Source organism: Lycorma delicatula, chromosome 2 (genome assembly GCF_047948215.1).
Source record: "Lycorma delicatula isolate Av1 chromosome 2, ASM4794821v1, whole genome shotgun sequence".
In the NCBI taxonomy this organism is placed as follows: Eukaryota; Metazoa; Arthropoda; class Insecta; order Hemiptera; family Fulgoridae; genus Lycorma; species Lycorma delicatula.
In genome coordinates, this window is record NC_134456.1 from 185337760 (window position 1) to 185355479 (window position 17720).

The 17720-nt window shown below is 29.8% G+C and overlaps 1 protein-coding gene across 1 annotated transcript in view; it reads left to right on the plus strand.

Moving 5' to 3' along the window:
* Positions 1–17720, plus strand: part of Oseg4 (intraflagellar transport protein Oseg4) — a 92698-nt gene that overhangs the window by 46121 nt on the left and 28857 nt on the right. Inside the window, exons 11-16 of the mRNA XM_075356845.1 lie at positions 1699–1790; positions 3671–3688; positions 6710–6873; positions 8195–8417; positions 12298–12479; positions 16841–17044. Of these exons, the coding sequence (XP_075212960.1) occupies positions 1699–1790; positions 3671–3688; positions 6710–6873; positions 8195–8417; positions 12298–12479; positions 16841–17044 (883 nt within the window). The remainder of the gene's footprint in view (positions 1–1698; positions 1791–3670; positions 3689–6709; positions 6874–8194; positions 8418–12297; positions 12480–16840; positions 17045–17720) is intronic.

The following is a 17720-nucleotide window of genomic DNA, read 5'->3' on the forward strand; positions in this document are numbered from 1 at the left end:
AATACGATGCGTCAGTGGAGGCTTTGTGCACAATTGGCTCCTGACACAACCCTTTTCTTTATACAATGCCAGGATCAAAAACCTCTCAATCCACTGGGAAAAATACATTTCCAAGACAGGAAATTACGTTGAAAAATGATGTATGCATGGCTATTTTATTACACCAAATAAAAGTTTTTAAAAAAGTCTTACAATTAATACGCCCCTGTAAAAGTAGTATTTAATAGTGTTTTCAAAAGTAGGATTTTCTGTATCCCCTTGGTTTGGGCTTATAAGTTGGATTATAAAATTACAGAGAACCAGCACAGAGTCCTTAATTTTGTACTGGTGTGTTTAAGAATTGCTCCTTTAAGGCTACTACCATTTTGAGAAAAATTCTCCCAGCAGGTTTGTTTGTGAAGATGTGTGCTGTTTTATTTCATAAAGTGTCTCACTTGTAATTGAATGAAAATTTTACCTTCAAAATTAAATGAAAAATCAAATTGTTTGTTATAATTGTTTTTGTAAGTAATTTAATACCAATATAATAATTTTTTTGAAAAATTTTAAGCACATTTAGTTAGGTAATTTATGAAAATCTTTGTAACTAATAAACCTTACTTATTATTTTACATTCACATCCTTTTTTTTGAAAATGCTACATTGATTTTATTCTTGTAGAATCACTTACCCAGAAACTGTGTACAGTGATCTCTTTTATTTATAATATAAATAGGTTTAAATAAAGAAATATATTTAATGTGAATATGTAATATATAAAGTAAAAAATAAATTGAATGATATTTTTCCATTTGATAACTTCTGTATCTAAGCATAGACTGTGTGAATGAAATTTTTTGTATTTAGATCTAGCCTAGAGTTTGAATTTAAAGTACCAGTTTGAAATTTTTATTGATGTTCCATTAATTTAAATAAATTTGCTGCCCATGAGCTGTTTGATTATTCATGGTTTGAATTTGAATTTAAATCTGTATATATTTGTCTAATTCTAATTTAATATTATTTTCATTATTGGTTGCTTCAGAAGCTTATATACTAAAACTGGAACATTGCAGAGATATTTTTAATAGTTTCAATTAATTATTTATAATTTTTGTTGATTAAACATTTTTCTGCTAATTAGACAGTTAAAATTTTCCATTTTTGTATGTTTTATTATCATGGAAATGTTTAAAAGATTAATACATTATACAGTGTTTATATTCTTAATATCATTAATTTTATTTTGTGTATGTATGTTATTTGAATTACAGTATTTATCTTTTGTTTTATTATTATAATTTTATATCATATTTACATCATTATATTCTTCCTTGTATACATTAATAAAAATATTAACCTCTTTATTTTTTGTAAAACTTAATTTTTTCCTTCACACATTTCCTAGAATATCTTCATAATGTTTTATTGAAAGTGAAGCAGATTGGCTTGGTAATCCTAATTTATTATTTTTCCTCATTTTCACCCAAGAACATTTGAACTAATTCTAATAAAACTTACAGAATAAGTGTATTTTAATCATGATAAAAATATAATGACCCAAATTTTGAAGTTTCAAACAGGTTACCACTACTATTTTAGTTTTAGTTTTCAAAAAAATTTTTCAACTTATTTGCATTGTTCAGTGCAAATAACTTGAAAATATGTGATCTTTTTTTTATTTAAAGATGACTATGTTCATCTTTTTTTTATTTTTAGGTGCCAGGCACCGAAAAGAAAGATTATACCACGTTGATGATACTCCATCTGGTGTTGCTGAAGTTATTCAAGATTTAGATCGTACATTTCAGGTAAACAAATGATAGTAGGTGTGTCAGATCAGACTTGAAATGAGCTAAACTTAGTGATTAGTAATAATAATTAAAACCAGTACCATTGTATGTATATATATATATATATATATATATATATATATATATATATATATTTGTATATATATATATTTGTATATATATATATTTGTATATATACAATGGTACTGGTTTGCACCTTGGAAAAAGTAATAGGAATAAATGTTGTTTCCCTGTTTTACTCCTTTCTGCACTGGAACTTGACATATTCTAATCTAATCTCAACTATCTGATTTTAACCTATTTTTTCTTATTTTAAATTTCATTTTATATTATGTGATTATTGCTTTGGTCACAGTTTCCCTCAATTCATCAAGGCAAATACTGAAGCTGCTCCTTTTTCTAAATATGGAGTAGCATACCTATTTATTCTTGAGATGATTTATATGATATATTGTAATTTACAAATTAGAATAAAAGATTTAATTCATGTTATAAATACTTCTGTCTGTACATTTCAGACATATTCTTTTTAAAACCTTTAGCACTATTCCAGCTCACATTACTGAACGTCTTTTTAGGTTCTAAAAATGACATGTTTATTATCTCTGTTTATCTTAAAATTGTCTCCCTTTATGTTCATTCTCTTTTCTGATCCCAGACTGGTCTTGTTTAGTATACATTCTATTCCACGTTCTATTAATCTATAAATTATTCTATACAGTATTTGGATATGTGAGATCTCAACTTACAGTGGAAGAGTTCTCTCACTATTTGGTTTTGATTTTTTTTGGATTGCTGTTATTGTAGTTTCATACTGAGGGTCCATCTCCAGTTTATTAGTTTTTGTATAACTCATACAGCCTTCTTAATGTTATACAATGACTGCAGTGATTTCTAAATATTTGTCAAACTGGGAGTTTCTTTTAGAACAAATTTTATTAGTACCTTTATCCATGAAGTTACTCAGAAATGAGACATAAAAATTAGTCAGCCATTTGTTTTTAAACAAAGATATAATTGCATAAAATCCTTGAGGAAATAAAAAATTCTATACATATCTGCCAATCTCTGTGACAGAGTGGTAGCACCTCGGCCTTTCATCTGGAGGTCCTGGGTTCGTAACCCTCTAAGGCACAGCATTTTTCATGTGCTGTAAAATTCCATTTCCCTATTCCACGTGCAAGCTTCAAAGCTTTTGTGTAATTTCATCAACCAAAAAATAAATAAATATGGCATTTGTAATGAATATGTGCATACTGGAATTTATACAAAAATTTCTAAATTATGTTTCCAGTAACTTAAATGTAATAGCATGCCTTCTTGAGTATTATCACATTGATCAATGATATTTGACTTTAAAAGGTATTTTTATACTTTAGCTTTACTGTTGTTGGAAAAAGATAAAACAATGGACAAAACTGTTAACAGTTTGACAAAAGTAAAATTCTGTACTTTAACTTCATATATTATCTTCTTATATTTTGGAATTATGAAATAGATCATTATTAGCATTATGAAATAGAGCATTAGTGTTTTATGAAATAGAGCATTTTGAAAATAAAGTATATCAGAAAAATTAATTTTTCTTGGGAAAGAACTATTATTAAGAACTGAAGAAAAGAAATTTTTACCAATTTTTTATACATGATGTGGTAATGTATAATTTTCAAATTGTTTGGAAATAATTTCTTTTTAATTAACATACATCACACATAATTCATTATTTTTATGAATCTATTTAAGTATTTTGTGAATATTGTAAGATATTTTAGAGACTAGATACTCATAATTAACATAGTTTATTGTGTTCTTTTTTTGTATTATTTGTTTATAATAATTTCTATTATCGAACAATAATTTATAATTTTTTTTTTCAGCCTACAATAAACACACAGGTAAGACTTTTTTCTTAACTATTAATTTATCTTAATTGCTTAATTTTAACATTTATATCACTTCATAATTGTAAAACTACACAGAATCATACAGAACTGAAAATATATATAATTTTTTGTTATTTTGCCATGTAATAATTACATATAATTGACAATTATTGTTTTTTTGTTGGTGTAGAAAAGTAAATGTTTTCTTAATACACAGAAAAGGTTGACCACCTCTTAACATACTTTATCATTATTAAATATACAAAATTAGTGTTTGTGATGAATAACTACAATTAAACTTGTAATTAATTGAAAGGATTTTGACAGTAACAAAATCTACTTTAGATTTCTTAGGTCTGTCATTTAAAATTAAAAGTTTTAATTTTAATCATTAATAGAAATATTTAACATTTCAGTAATTTCATACAATTAATGACATTTGCTTTTGATTGGCTGAAAACTTTGTAAATATTTTTTAACTTTATTTTTTTCTTACATTGGAGGAGGAAAAAGCTCTGCTAGCCACTGCCTGCCTGTACAGGCGGTAGTGTCTCAGGCTCGTACTGACTAAAATCACTTCCCATTAGTACAGTTTGCCTGATACCCACCTTTCAATATTACTCAGTAGCTTGCAGCACTTGCTACAGGCTTCAGATTAGAGTTCTAGACACCTCAACGGTTGCGTCTGCCTCTGAGGGCACCCAGTCACCTCTTTGTCCAGGCTGTTCCCTCTCTACTCCTATCAGTAGTGGCTAATTTTGCACTCTTAATCCTTCTCAACACTTTACTCTGCTTATATCTTAACTATAGGATTGCTGTGAACCAATTATCATACAACTCCATCCTATCTCATTGCATAACATAAACTGCATCACTGCCTCTAGGCTAGCATATTCCTCGCCATTTGGCCTATCTGCCAGCCATCTCAAACACAAAAAAATATATGTCCAACTGTATTTTCGCCTTCATAGTACCTAAATTCAGCCAAGAATATGCTTGTTCGTAAACACCCCATGCTCGTAAACCATTGAGTCATCCAAAAATCCACTTGTCCAGATGGAGTGAGTTGTTCATTTGCTAACCGTAGCTTACAGCCACCTCCTAAGCAAGATCTCCCTTGCCTCCAAATTACTCATCCCTTCACTCCTCTCTGAGCTTTCAGATTCAGCAAATTCATCAGTGGGATATCTGCTATGATCAACATAGCTTCTAAGGAAACTGTGCAGTATGCCCTGACCACCTGAAGTGCTGCCATTCTTTGCAGGCTATATAATTTTTTCCTACAGCATTGTATTTCCAACACCCTTTTTCCAGATCGGCACAGCATATAGAACCACCCATGTTCGCCACCAACCTTGTTATGGCTGAAGTCTTCCTTCTGCTTTCTTAATGGTTTTATCTACATGCACTGTCAATTTCCTGTTCTTTCCTGCCATAATCCAAGGTATCCCTTTGTAGGATACAACCAGGTATACAACCTTAATATTGAACCGTGGTATCCTTCTAGTTGTCATCTGAATTACTACCATTTTTTTACTACCAACTGTAGTCTTCTTCCTAACAGCCACTCCCTAACCATTTCAACAGAACCTCAAATTAACCATTTACTTAAATCCTCTGGAAAATCGTCTTGTAACAGGTTATGTGAAATTTGTAAAATGTAAAGAAAAACTTACTGTAAATTTCCATGACATATTACATTTTGTATAAAAAAATATACTATTCTTTAGTTTTAATAAAATTATTATTAAAATAATAAATTATTTATTATTATTAATTTAATAAATTATTCTTTAAATAATTTAATAAGTTAATAAAAGTCCTATCATTTCTAATCTAGTGTTGGCTATAATGATCAAAATGGTCCCCACATCATTGATTTCTTAAAAAATAGTTACAATTAGGTATAATAACATTTTGCAGTAGAAATTTAGTTCAAAATTTTCAATAAGCTATTTTTAGAATAATTAATTAATTATTAAAACTTGCTAATTTTCAGTTTATCATTAAATTTACTTTTTTCTAGTATTGGTCAGTCAAAACTGAGAAAACATACTTAGTTTTCTTAGTATTTTTTGTTATTTTATCTATGTCCATGTGTATTTTAAATTATTTGAGGATGTAATTCATTTTATTTAACAAGACAAAGGAAAACAGCAGCAAAGGAATGAGTTAGGCTGAATAAATTAAATTATTACCTTTTATATTTTTCCTGTTACTCGGTTATCTTGAAAACATATCTGATGTGTCTTAAAAGATAAGATTGGTTTAGGAGATTTATTGAAAGTTACACCCTAATAAATGTTTTATTAACTTAATTAATGACTATTACTTTATTTTAAAGCATCTCAAAGAGACCATTTTATGGAAATGACCAGCGCTATGGTATAACCTCAATGTTACGGCAATGCATCTGTTCAACTTATCTAAGCAGGATATTGCTTTGATTGATAACAACATGCTATTTGTCCCTTATTTTTAGTACTTAGCAGATTTAGCTCCTTGACTTTCATTATTATTTTTTTTTAAATGAAGTTGAGGGAGATCACTTTTGATGTCATAGAAAAACGTTTCCTGGCATTACTACTTGTTGGGTTTCAAGAGAAATGGAATGTGTTGATATGTAGAAGTACTAGTATTTTTATATGTTACTTTTAACAGAGTAGAAGCAAAATGTAAATAGGGTGAGTTTTACATTTTTTTTCAATTCTAAGTGAAGGAATTTTTTAGGTGAATTAAGCAGGCCCTATGATAAGTACATCAGATTCTTGCTTGTTTATAGGTAATGTTTTTATTGGTAATGAGAAGAATTGCAGCTTTTGTTTTGATATTTCATTCTGTAGCTCTACCTTCTGAACTACTGAGATAACTGTGAATGTACATTTTACATTTAAATTATAATTAAATAATACATTTTCTTATATCTGGATTGTAAATTACCTTAGTTAAGCTTATATCCTTTGGATGATTAGCATATACTGTGGATTCTATTTTTGAGCGACATAAAATTGGATTTCTCTTTGTTTGTTTTAGGCAACAGCAGATCCAATTTGTTGTTTGGCTGTTAGTGAAAAACTTTTGCTTGTTGGTCGTGAATCTGGAACTATTCAACGTTATTCATTACCACAAGTTGCTCTTGTGCAACGATATTCATATTCTTGCAGACCTAATACAATAGCTATCAATTGTGATTCTACGTATGTGTAAAAATGTTTCTAAATTAGCTGTAATTTACCAGCATCTTTTTAATAATGCCCTGAAGTATATGAATTAGAATTATTTATTATCTTTAGAAATTGTAGAAGTACCCAGTTACTGTCACTTTTTGATAAGAGCTGAAAGAAAATTTTGTATTTTTTCTAATATATACTTAAAACGAGTAATTGTAGATTTTCAAATGTGGGGAAATCTTAATTAAAAATAAAGAAACCATCATCAGTATAGTCAAAAATCTAAACATTTTAGAAGTTAACAATAATAATTATGAATTAAACATTTAATAAATATCATGCATTTCAAATATAAAGTTAAACATAAATTTATGAACCACCAAATTAATTAAGTTTACTTAACTTCTAGCACTGTTGGAGTAACTGGTTTAGTAAATTTTTAATTTTAAATCACAATCTACTAGTTCTGAATAGAAAAGATTTTATTATTGATAAGTATTACATAACACGTTTTTTTTTTTTTTAATTTTTAAGGTGTTAGTTTTTAATAATGGTTCTCTGAAAGCAATGATTCTTCAATGAATCAAAAGCTGATTAAGATAATATTTGCTTAGTAAATAATAAAATTTTTCTTGGTTTGCATTTTGTCTTAAGTGAAAATTGTCAAGACTGGATTTGAACCTTGCGTATCATGATTTGTTTTGATTATCTAAAGTTTTTTTTATTATCTTCAGCTCAAGTACACTTAGATTAATTTACTATGTTGTTTTATACATTAATAACATTATAAAACAAATTGACTTGAAGAAGGTGCTTAAAGAACAATACATTCATAAATATCTTTAGTGTAAAGTGAAATAACTTTACTTATTCATTAAAAAAAGTAGATTTGTAAAATGAACAAAACACTCACGGAAACACTTTCTTATTCAGCAGTTGTGTTTGTATGAGATGGCTTGTTAACCTGCAGTGACTTAGAAAAATGTGAATTTTAAATTTTTAGCTCTAATGTAATAATTGTTAAGTATTTATTACCTGTAAAATCTATTCACATTAATTAAAGGTAACTAAGTTAACGAATATACATATATTAAATACTGCAGGTCATTTTATTACATGGTATTTAGAATGATTTATTTATTTTCTAACTTTTAGCTTTAAAATAACAATCATGTGAATTAGTTTTATCATTTTTATTCCAGTACTTATTAGTTACCATTACATATTTAAAAACTACTCTCTTAACTCAAAAAATATGTAAGTTATATACTGCTGTGGAGCAATGTCAGTTTTGTTTTTTTTTTGTGTTTAATTTTCACAATTTAATTTTTTTCCTGGTTTAATTTAGTCGAGCATCAGTTGTAGATGCCACTGGTGTGTTAACGTATTTGGATTTAGAACCAGGATTAGGAGAGACCAGCAAATTTGAAAGAAAAGATGTATGGGCTATGGTCTGGGCTTCAGATAATCCTCAATTATTAGCTATTATGGAAAAGACAAGAATGTATGTCCTTAGAGATACAGAACCAGAAGAACCAATTCAGAGTGCTGGATATATTTGTTACTTTAAGGTAAATAATTATTTTAGTAAATTACTGCATTTAGTCACTATTACTCTTAACCTCTAATTATCTTTTTTTATTTTCTTTTGCATATTGCAAACTTCTGTTTACATGGTAGCTAACTTTTCCTATACTTGTTCAGTTCTTTGTTTTCTGTAGGCATTCATTGACTTATTGTCTCTTATTCTAATTATTTTTATCATTACACAACAGTAAATCAATACTTTTGTTTTGGTAACGTTCACTTTTGTACCATATTCTACCATAATTTTTCTAATTTTAGAATGGTTATTGAATATCCTATACTGTATCTCCTAATTTCTTATTCATCCACTGATTCCTTTATATAAGTTTTGATCATATCTTCTACGTGCATATTAAAAAGTATTGAAGATAGTCAATAGCCTCGACTTACTATTCATAGCTCAAATTACTCATCCTTTATTTCCAGAACCATTTTTTACTTCAGGTACAGCCCTTAATCAATCTTTTATCTTTCCTAGCTATTCTTTGACTTTTGATATTAGTATTACTTTATTCCTTTACCTTATTATAAACTCCTCACTAATATTTCTTATTAGCTTAGTGCATCCCCTGTACCTCTTTTTTCCCTGAATCTAAATAGTTCTGTAAAATTATTTAATTTTTAAAGATTGTCTTTTGTTGATAAGTCATGGAAGATTTTTTTTTATATACCCAAAATTAAAATAATTTTTCATTGCACCTTGGTTTTTGGGGATTGTAGTTACAGTAAATATCATTTATAGTGACCTCCAAGGAACCTACGATTTTAGGTCATTATAACCAATAGTCACAATAACTGATGTTTCAGGTAGCTTAGTGGTACTACTTTTATGTACCATCTACATCGGTATTGTAATACAGTAAAATAATAATAATTTATTTCCGTAATAAAATAATATAAAAAAACAAAAATATGCAATAATAAATATAAATACGTAGAGTAAAAGAAGATAGAAAAAAATTGTAAAAATTACTTTTTCTGCAAAAAGTTTGTTATTTTGCTTTGTTTCAAACATTTCATGTTTTAATACAGTTTTTGAAGGTTCTTTTCTAAAGCAAAACAAACAAACACTCTTTGTTTCTTCATTAGCAATTTCTGTAAAACTGAAAAACTGGCAAACGGTTTTCATTACCGCTGAAACTTCTGGAAGATGTGGCGGGTTCATGTCTACATCATTGTCATTACCTGCATCCTCGTCTATTTCTGCTAGTACTTAGTCACTACATCATCATCTGTTATAGTTTCATGCGTTTCTAAATCTTTGTCAGCCTCTTGATAATTTTCATACAATACATTTGACAATGATTTGTTTTACAGATTATTGCCCCATTCTGCTAAAGATTCTTCTTCGCATGCGACATCAGTAACTTTGCCAGCCTGTGGTAAAAATCCTGCTTGTCAAAAACAATTTTTTAGTCAGCGGAGAAACCTCATTCCATGATCTTTTTAACATCATTAGAATCATGATTTCATTGACAGTTATCAATGAGCAGCAGTTTTTCGTCATTTTCAATCTTTAATTCACAGTCCATTTTTGTAACAAAAACGTATTGCTTGTCATCCAAGCTTTTTTGTTACGTACATAACAGGAAGCGATTTAAAATTTAAAACATCGGGGTTTAGCACTTTTCCCTATAACCAGAAGTTTTTTTATTAGTTCCAGTCATATTTGTAGCAATTAGTTCAGTTAGTCTTTGTTTTAATAATTTTCCCCCTGAACACATTTGCCTTTAAACCAAAGGGTTCTTTATGGTGTCAGTTTAAAAAAAAAACTGGTCATCAGTATTATAGATTTTTTTGTTCAAATATCCCTCTTTTAATTTTGGCCAAATGGTTTCTAGCCATTTTTCTGACATGCAGGTTGGAGCTGCTGCGACCTTACCACTTATTTTCCCTGACACAATATCGTAACACTGACGGAATCGTTGTATCCAAGCTGAAGTTATTTCACACAGTTTACCAAATTTTTCAGAAAAATCATTCGGATTAATTTGTAATATAGGGTTATTAATAGGGATATCACTAGCCCTCTGGTATTTACACTATTTCAACAGCACTTGGTCAACATCATTATGTTGACTAGGCCATAATTTTTTTGATTTCATAGAATTTGTTTCAAAATTTTTCTAATTTCTTCACAGTTCTTCCATATCACCGATATTGTTTAATGACCTACGCCTAATTGGCCAATGTTCGTATTAGTTTCACCATTCTCTAACTGCTATAATGTACATCTTTTCTTCTATTGTGAATGTTTTTCATGAAGTCATAATTAAATCAATATTAAATGAATTGCAAAGTTTACATAAAATAAAAAACACTGCACCCACATGATAACAACTGAATGTGTGACTGCTTCAGTGTACAATAATCTGGTATAAGAAGAAGATATGAAAAACAAGAACTATAGTACATGTGCAGGTAAAAAGGAAAAGGTGACTAATTTTAACCATCAAAATATTTCTGTAGCTATAATGTAGATGTACTACATTACTGATGAGTCACATCCATCCGTCATTATAAGCAATAAAATGTTGCATTGCAGTAGAAAAAATAAGTAACAAATGACAAAGATGCAATAAGAAATAAATAACAGATATATCACTACAGCAATGTAATTATAAACAATATCAGATGTATTTATGTATTAACAACATACAAACCAACCAAGAGACAAATTTTTGGTCACTATATCCTATGTCACTATAAACAACACTATGATATCCCCACATCATGCTTTGATGTGGGAAAAACATTAAAGCATAATGTTCATCACTTTATGCTTTATATATTGGTTATATAATTTCAAATTTTAGGATAGTTATTTATTATTCCTGGTTCATCCTTTTTCATTTCACCCTGATGATTGGAAAGTCATTTGTCTTTCCTGTTTCACTAATATATTTTTTCCATTTATTGCTTTCACCTATAAAGTATTCAATTTTTTTCCTTTTTTTACAATAGGCATCTCTATTGGCAATTGTTTTAGTTTCCGTCACTTATGCCATGGTACTGTTTTTAATTTTTTGTTTTTTTTACACATTACTTCATATAATCCTTTTTTTTCTAAATCTTATGTTGTCTGAGCATTCATTTGTGAGCCATGTATTTTATGTTGTTTTTTCGGTTCATTATTCTTAACCTGTGGTTGGATCCATTTTCACTCTTTCCATGGCTTACTTGTGGGAACCATGTAATAATTTCTTGCAGAACTTGATTTATTCAGTCATTCAAAATATTATTACACAAAAATTATGATGTGAAAAAATATTACATACTCTTCTCTGCTTAAATTTTACTATAGACTAAAGATATAGGAATCTGGATAAATCTACACCTAAACTCTCCTTTAAATTCAATTTAAATAATCGATAAAGAGTTATTTAGATTGATCCAGTAATTCTTGAGCAAACACATAATAATGTTCACACATACACAATTGTGTATGTTAGTGATGTATTTAGATTGCTGGGTTTCAATTAATGAAAGTTTCTTAAAACTGATATCTTGAAATACAAAAACAATTATGTAAGCATGACAATATTTTAATAGTAATTAAATAAAAAGCAGTTTGAAAAAATATTTGTAAAAATCAAATGAGATCAAAAATTGGCTTTTATTATAGAATTTCTTATTTCAAAATTTACTTTTGAAAATTTAAACTTACATTGTCAGTGATTTTTGTAAATGCAGTTTTACTTATTTGAAATTAATTAACGATGGATTGCTTCTACATCTAATTTATTTTTACTTAAGATGTTATTATAATTATTTTTTTCTTAATGATTATATTATAATAAAGACTAGCATAATTACTCTTCGCTTCTTAGATTTTTGTTTTTTAAAAGGATTTTATTCACTTAGGATTTGGAAATAAGAGCTGTTCTCTTGGATGAAATTGTGCAGACACCTGAGAGTCCATCTTTGGAACAACATATACTTGATCTTGAAGTAAAATCACTGCGTGATACTCGTGAACTTTTGGATAAAGTTGGAATAAATGAAGCTACTACATTTATTGAAGAAAATCCTCATCCAAGATTATGGTTTGTTTGTGCTTTTTATTATTCTCAGTAATTAAATGTAATTTATTGTTATTTTATGAATAAAAACCATTATGACATAAATACAATACATTGTTTTTTATCAATTCATGTCACAACTTGGAACAAAGATGTCTAGCAGTTTTTTATTCAGGCCTTCAGACAGCTGATTACCTTGTTCATGTGTATCATAGCGTAGAGAGTATTATGCATTGTTAATTGTAATTCAATAGTAAATAATCAATAAAGAGTTATTTAGATTGATCCAGTAATTTTTGAGCAAACACATAATAATGTTCACACATACACAATTGTGTATGTTAGTGATGTATTTAGATTGCTGGGTTTCAATTAATGAAAGTTTCTTAGAACTGATGTCTTGAAATACAAAAACTGATGGATGATGGCCAGGGTCAATATTGAGGAGCTGTTAGGATTAAAATAATAGGTAACTATATTGCCTGGACCTTTAACAACCAGCCTCCTGCAGAAAAGGTAAATCATTTGTCTAACCATTTAGGTCATTCCGAAACATATACATACTTTTATATTTTTATATGTAGAAAATCAGTCAGAATTAGAACAAGCTAAATTGTAATAATAGTATTTCCTTGAGTAATACAAAATTAGTTGAACAGTAATGTAATTGTGAAGTTTTTTCTTTGCAAAATAAAAGTACTTTCCTGTTTTTTCCATTTTACATAATGTTCAACTCCAGTGTGTTTGAAGCTTTTTATAATTTATGAATTTCAATTAGTATATTTAGTTCTTGTATTTATTCCCATTCTCTCTGTAATTTATAGGTCTATGCATCAAACACTAAATGCAGATTCTGAAAATTTAAACAGATTTCAATTCAGCCAAGGAGTTACTTGGTTTTAGAATTTTTTTTGTCTTCAGTCATTTGACTGGTTTGATGCAGCTCTCCAGGATTCCCTATCTAGTGTTAGTCGTTTCATTTCGGTATTCCCCCTACATCCTACATCCCTAACAATTTGTTTTATATATTCCAAACATTGCCTGCCTGCACAATTTTTTCCTTCTACCTGTCCCTCCAATATTAAAGTGACAATTCCAGGATGCCTTAATATGTGGCCTATAAGTCTGTCTCTTCTTTTAACTATATTTTTTGAAATGCTTCTTTCTTCATCTATTTGCCGCAAAACCTCTGATTTTTAACAATCTCCTATGCACCACATTTCAAAAGCTTCTAATCTTTTCTTCTCAGGTGCTCTGATCGTCGAAGTTTCAGTTCCATATAAAGCCATGCTCCAAACATATACTTTCAAAAATCTTTTCCTGACGTTTAAATTATTTTTGGATGTAAAGAAATTATATTTCTGACTGAAGGCTCATTTTGCCTGTGCTATTCGGCATTTTATATCACTCCTGCTTCATCCATCTTTAGTAAGTCTACTTCCCAAATAACAAAATTCTTCTACCTCCATAATCTTTTATCTTATTTTTAAATTTTGTGTTTTCTATTCCTATTTTTAAATTCAGTGGTCCATCTTCATTATTTCTACTACATTTCATTACTTTTGCTTTGTTCTTGTTTATCTTCATGCGGTAGTTCTTGCGTAGGACTTCATCCATGCTGTTCATTGTTCCTTCTAAATCCTATTTGCTCTCAGCTAGATTTACTATATCATCAGCAAATCGTAGTATCTTTATCTTTTCACCTTGTACTGTTACTCCGGATCTAAATTGTTCTTTAACATCATTAACTGCTAGTTCTATGTAAAGATTAAAAAGTAACAGGGATAGAGAACATCCTTGTCAGACTCCCTTTCTTATTACGGCTTCTTTCTTATGTTTTTCAATTATTACTCTTGCTGTTTGGTTCCTTTAAATGTTAGCAATTGTTCTATCTCTGTATTTGAACCCTAATTTTTTTAAATTGCCGAAAATTTTATTCCAGTCTACGTTATCGAATGCCTTTTCTAGGTCTATAAATCCCAAGTATGTTCTATGTTGTTTTGTTTTTCTTTAATCTTCTTTCTACTACTAATCTGAGGCCTAAAATTGCTTCCCTTGTCCCTATACTTTTCCTGAAACCAAATTGGTCTTCTCCTAACACTTCTTCCACTATCCTCACAATTCTTCTGTATAGAACTTTAGTTAAGATTTTTGATGTATGACTAGTTAAGGTAATTTTTCTGTATTCTTCACATTTATCTGCTCCTGCTTTCTTTGGTATCATGACTATAACACTTTTTTTGAAGTCTGACGGAAATTCCCCTTTTTCATAAATATTACACACCAGTTTGTATAATCTATCAATCGCTTCCTCACCTGCTATGCGCAGTAATTCTACAGGTATTCCGTCTATTCCAGTCTGCCATTCAAATCTTTTCTCTTAAATTCAGATCTCAGTATTGTTTCTCCCCTTTCACCCTCTTCGACTTCCTATTATTCCTCTATAACATCATTTTCTAATTCATTTCCTCCGTATAACTCTTCAAGATATTCCACCCACCTATCGACTTTGCCTTTCGTATTATCTTTGTTTAACACATTATTAGATTTTAATTTATGTACCCCAAAATTTTCCTTAACTTTCCTGTATGCTCCGTCTATTTTACCAATGTTCATTTCTCTTTCCACTTCTGAACACTTTTCTTTAATCCACTCTTCTTTCGCTAGATTGCACTTCCTGTTTATAGTATTTCTTAATTGTTGATAGTTCCTTTACTTTCTTCATCACTAGCATTCTTGTATTTTCTACGTTCATCCATCAGCTGCAATATATCGTTTGAAAACAGAGGTTTTCTACCAGTTCTCTTTGATCCACCTAAGTTTGCTTCTGCTGATTTAAGAATTTCCTTTTTATCATTCTCCCATTCATCTTCTAACTTTTCTACCTTATCTTTTTTACTCAGACTTCTTGCGATGTCCTCCTCAAAAATCTTCTTTAACTCCTCTTTCTCAAGCTTCTCTAAATCCCACCGATTCATCTGACACCTTTTCTTGAGGTTTTTAAACCCCAATCTACATTTCATTAACACTAAATTATGGTCGCTATCAATGTCTGCTCCAGGGTAAGATTTGCACTCCACGAGTTGATTTCTAAATCTTTGCTTAACCATGATATAATCTATCTGATACCCTGCAGTATCACATGGCTTTTTCCATGTGTATATTCTTCTATTATGATTTTTAAACTGGGTTTTGGCAATTACTAAATTATACTTCGTGCAAAACTCTACAAGTCGGTTTCCTCTTTCATTCCTTCTGCCCAGCCCATATTCACCCACTATATTGCCTTCCTTGCCTTTTCCAATGCTTGCATTACAAATATTATTAAATTTTCATCTCCTTTTATGTGTTTAATTGCTTCGTTAATTTCTTCATATACACACTACCACATCATCATCATGGGCGCTTGTAGGCATATAGATGTTAACAGTCGTTGTCGGTTTAGGTTTCGATTTTATCCTTATTACAATCATTCTGTTGCTATGCATTTTGAAATACTCTACTCTCTCCCCTATCTTCTTGTTCATTATGAAACCTACTCCTGCCTGCCCATTATTTGAAACTGAGTTAATTATTCTAAAATCACTTGACCAAAAGTCGTTTTCCTCTTCCCACCGAACCTCACTAATTCCTACTACTTCTACATTTATCCTATCCATTTCCCTCTTTAAATTTTCTAACTTACCAACCTTTTTTAGACTTCTAAAATTCCACACTCCAACTTGTAGAATGTTGTTTTTAAATTTTCTGGTGACCCCTTCCTTAGTAGTCCTCACTCGGAAATCTGAATGGGGGACTAGTTTCTTTCGGAATATTTTACCAAGGTAAAATATGCTATCACCTTGGTAAATATGCTATCACCTTAATATGAAAATGCAGAGTTACATTTTCTTGGAAAAAAAGCAGCTGTAGTTTTCCATTGCTTTAATTTGCACAGTACTCAGAGGATTGAGTGATGTTGATGTGGCCGTTTAAGTCATCCTGACCTATGCCCTTAACAACTACTGAAAGAGCTGCTGCCCTCTTTCAGGAATCATTCCTTAGTCTGGCTCTCAACAAATACTTCTCCGATATGGTTGCACTTCGGTCCAGCTATTCTGTATCACTGAGCACTCAAGCCCCCTCACCATTGGCAATTTCTCATGATTCATAGAGGGAGGGTTTTAGATTATTAATATTTTATTATAAGTAAAGAAAACAGGACCTAGACTGAATTTTATTTAAATATGAAAACTGATTTAGATCTTAGTGTTATACTGATGTAATTATAGTCTTTTGTTGGTTATTCTAATATGTACATGTACCTTATTGCATATATCTTCATAAAAATTAAATCTATTTTTATTTATGGAAAAGAAAATTGTATTTTTTGTTAATATTTACAGGAGGTTGCTTGCTGAAGCAGCTGTTCGAAAATTAGACTTAACTACAGCAGAAGCTGCATTTGTAAGGTGTAGTGATTATACTGGTATACAGTTGGTAAAACGACTTACAAATGTTACCAGTGATCAGTTAAAACGTGCTCAAGTTGCAGCTTATTTTAATGACTTTAATGAAGCAGAAAAATTATATTTAGATGCTGACAGACGGTAAGTACAATTCAGCTTTCTCTGATACTGTATTTATTGTTTATAAATTTGTCCCCAAAATTGAAATACATTCGGAATAGGCGAAAGCAAATGATATGCTCCTATGTGGCTTTGGTTAAAACAAAACCAACTCGTGCAACCTTTGACTTGGTATTCTACTACTAGTATATTAATTGATACCATAAACTGCCGAGATCAACTGCTGTGCTAGGCATCAGAGCTCAGCGCATTTACTCAGCTCTAAATATATAATTACCTCCAGTCCTTACTGTTGTTCCATGTTATTACCTCCCCTTGTCAGCCTTCTCTTGTTAATTACTGCTTTGATCTTTGTCACTATAATAAAAAGAACACAAATCTTTATCCGGATTTGTATAAATTGTATAAAATTTACTTATAAATTTTATAATATTATAAGTAATGTAAATTCTGATGTTACAGTTTAAATGTACAGCTCTAAAAACATTAATTCTGTTGGATGTGCTTGTGGTAGGCAGCAGAACGTACGTGTTTGGTCTCCATAGTATTCATTGTGGAGCTGTTTGCTGTTAATAAGACCTTAAGTATGATTAACCCAACATTTCAACATGTACTTGTTTGCTTGGATTCCATGAATGCCTTACAACAATTAGTGATGTGTACTCCAGACACCCTCTTGTTTGTGAGATTGAGTATG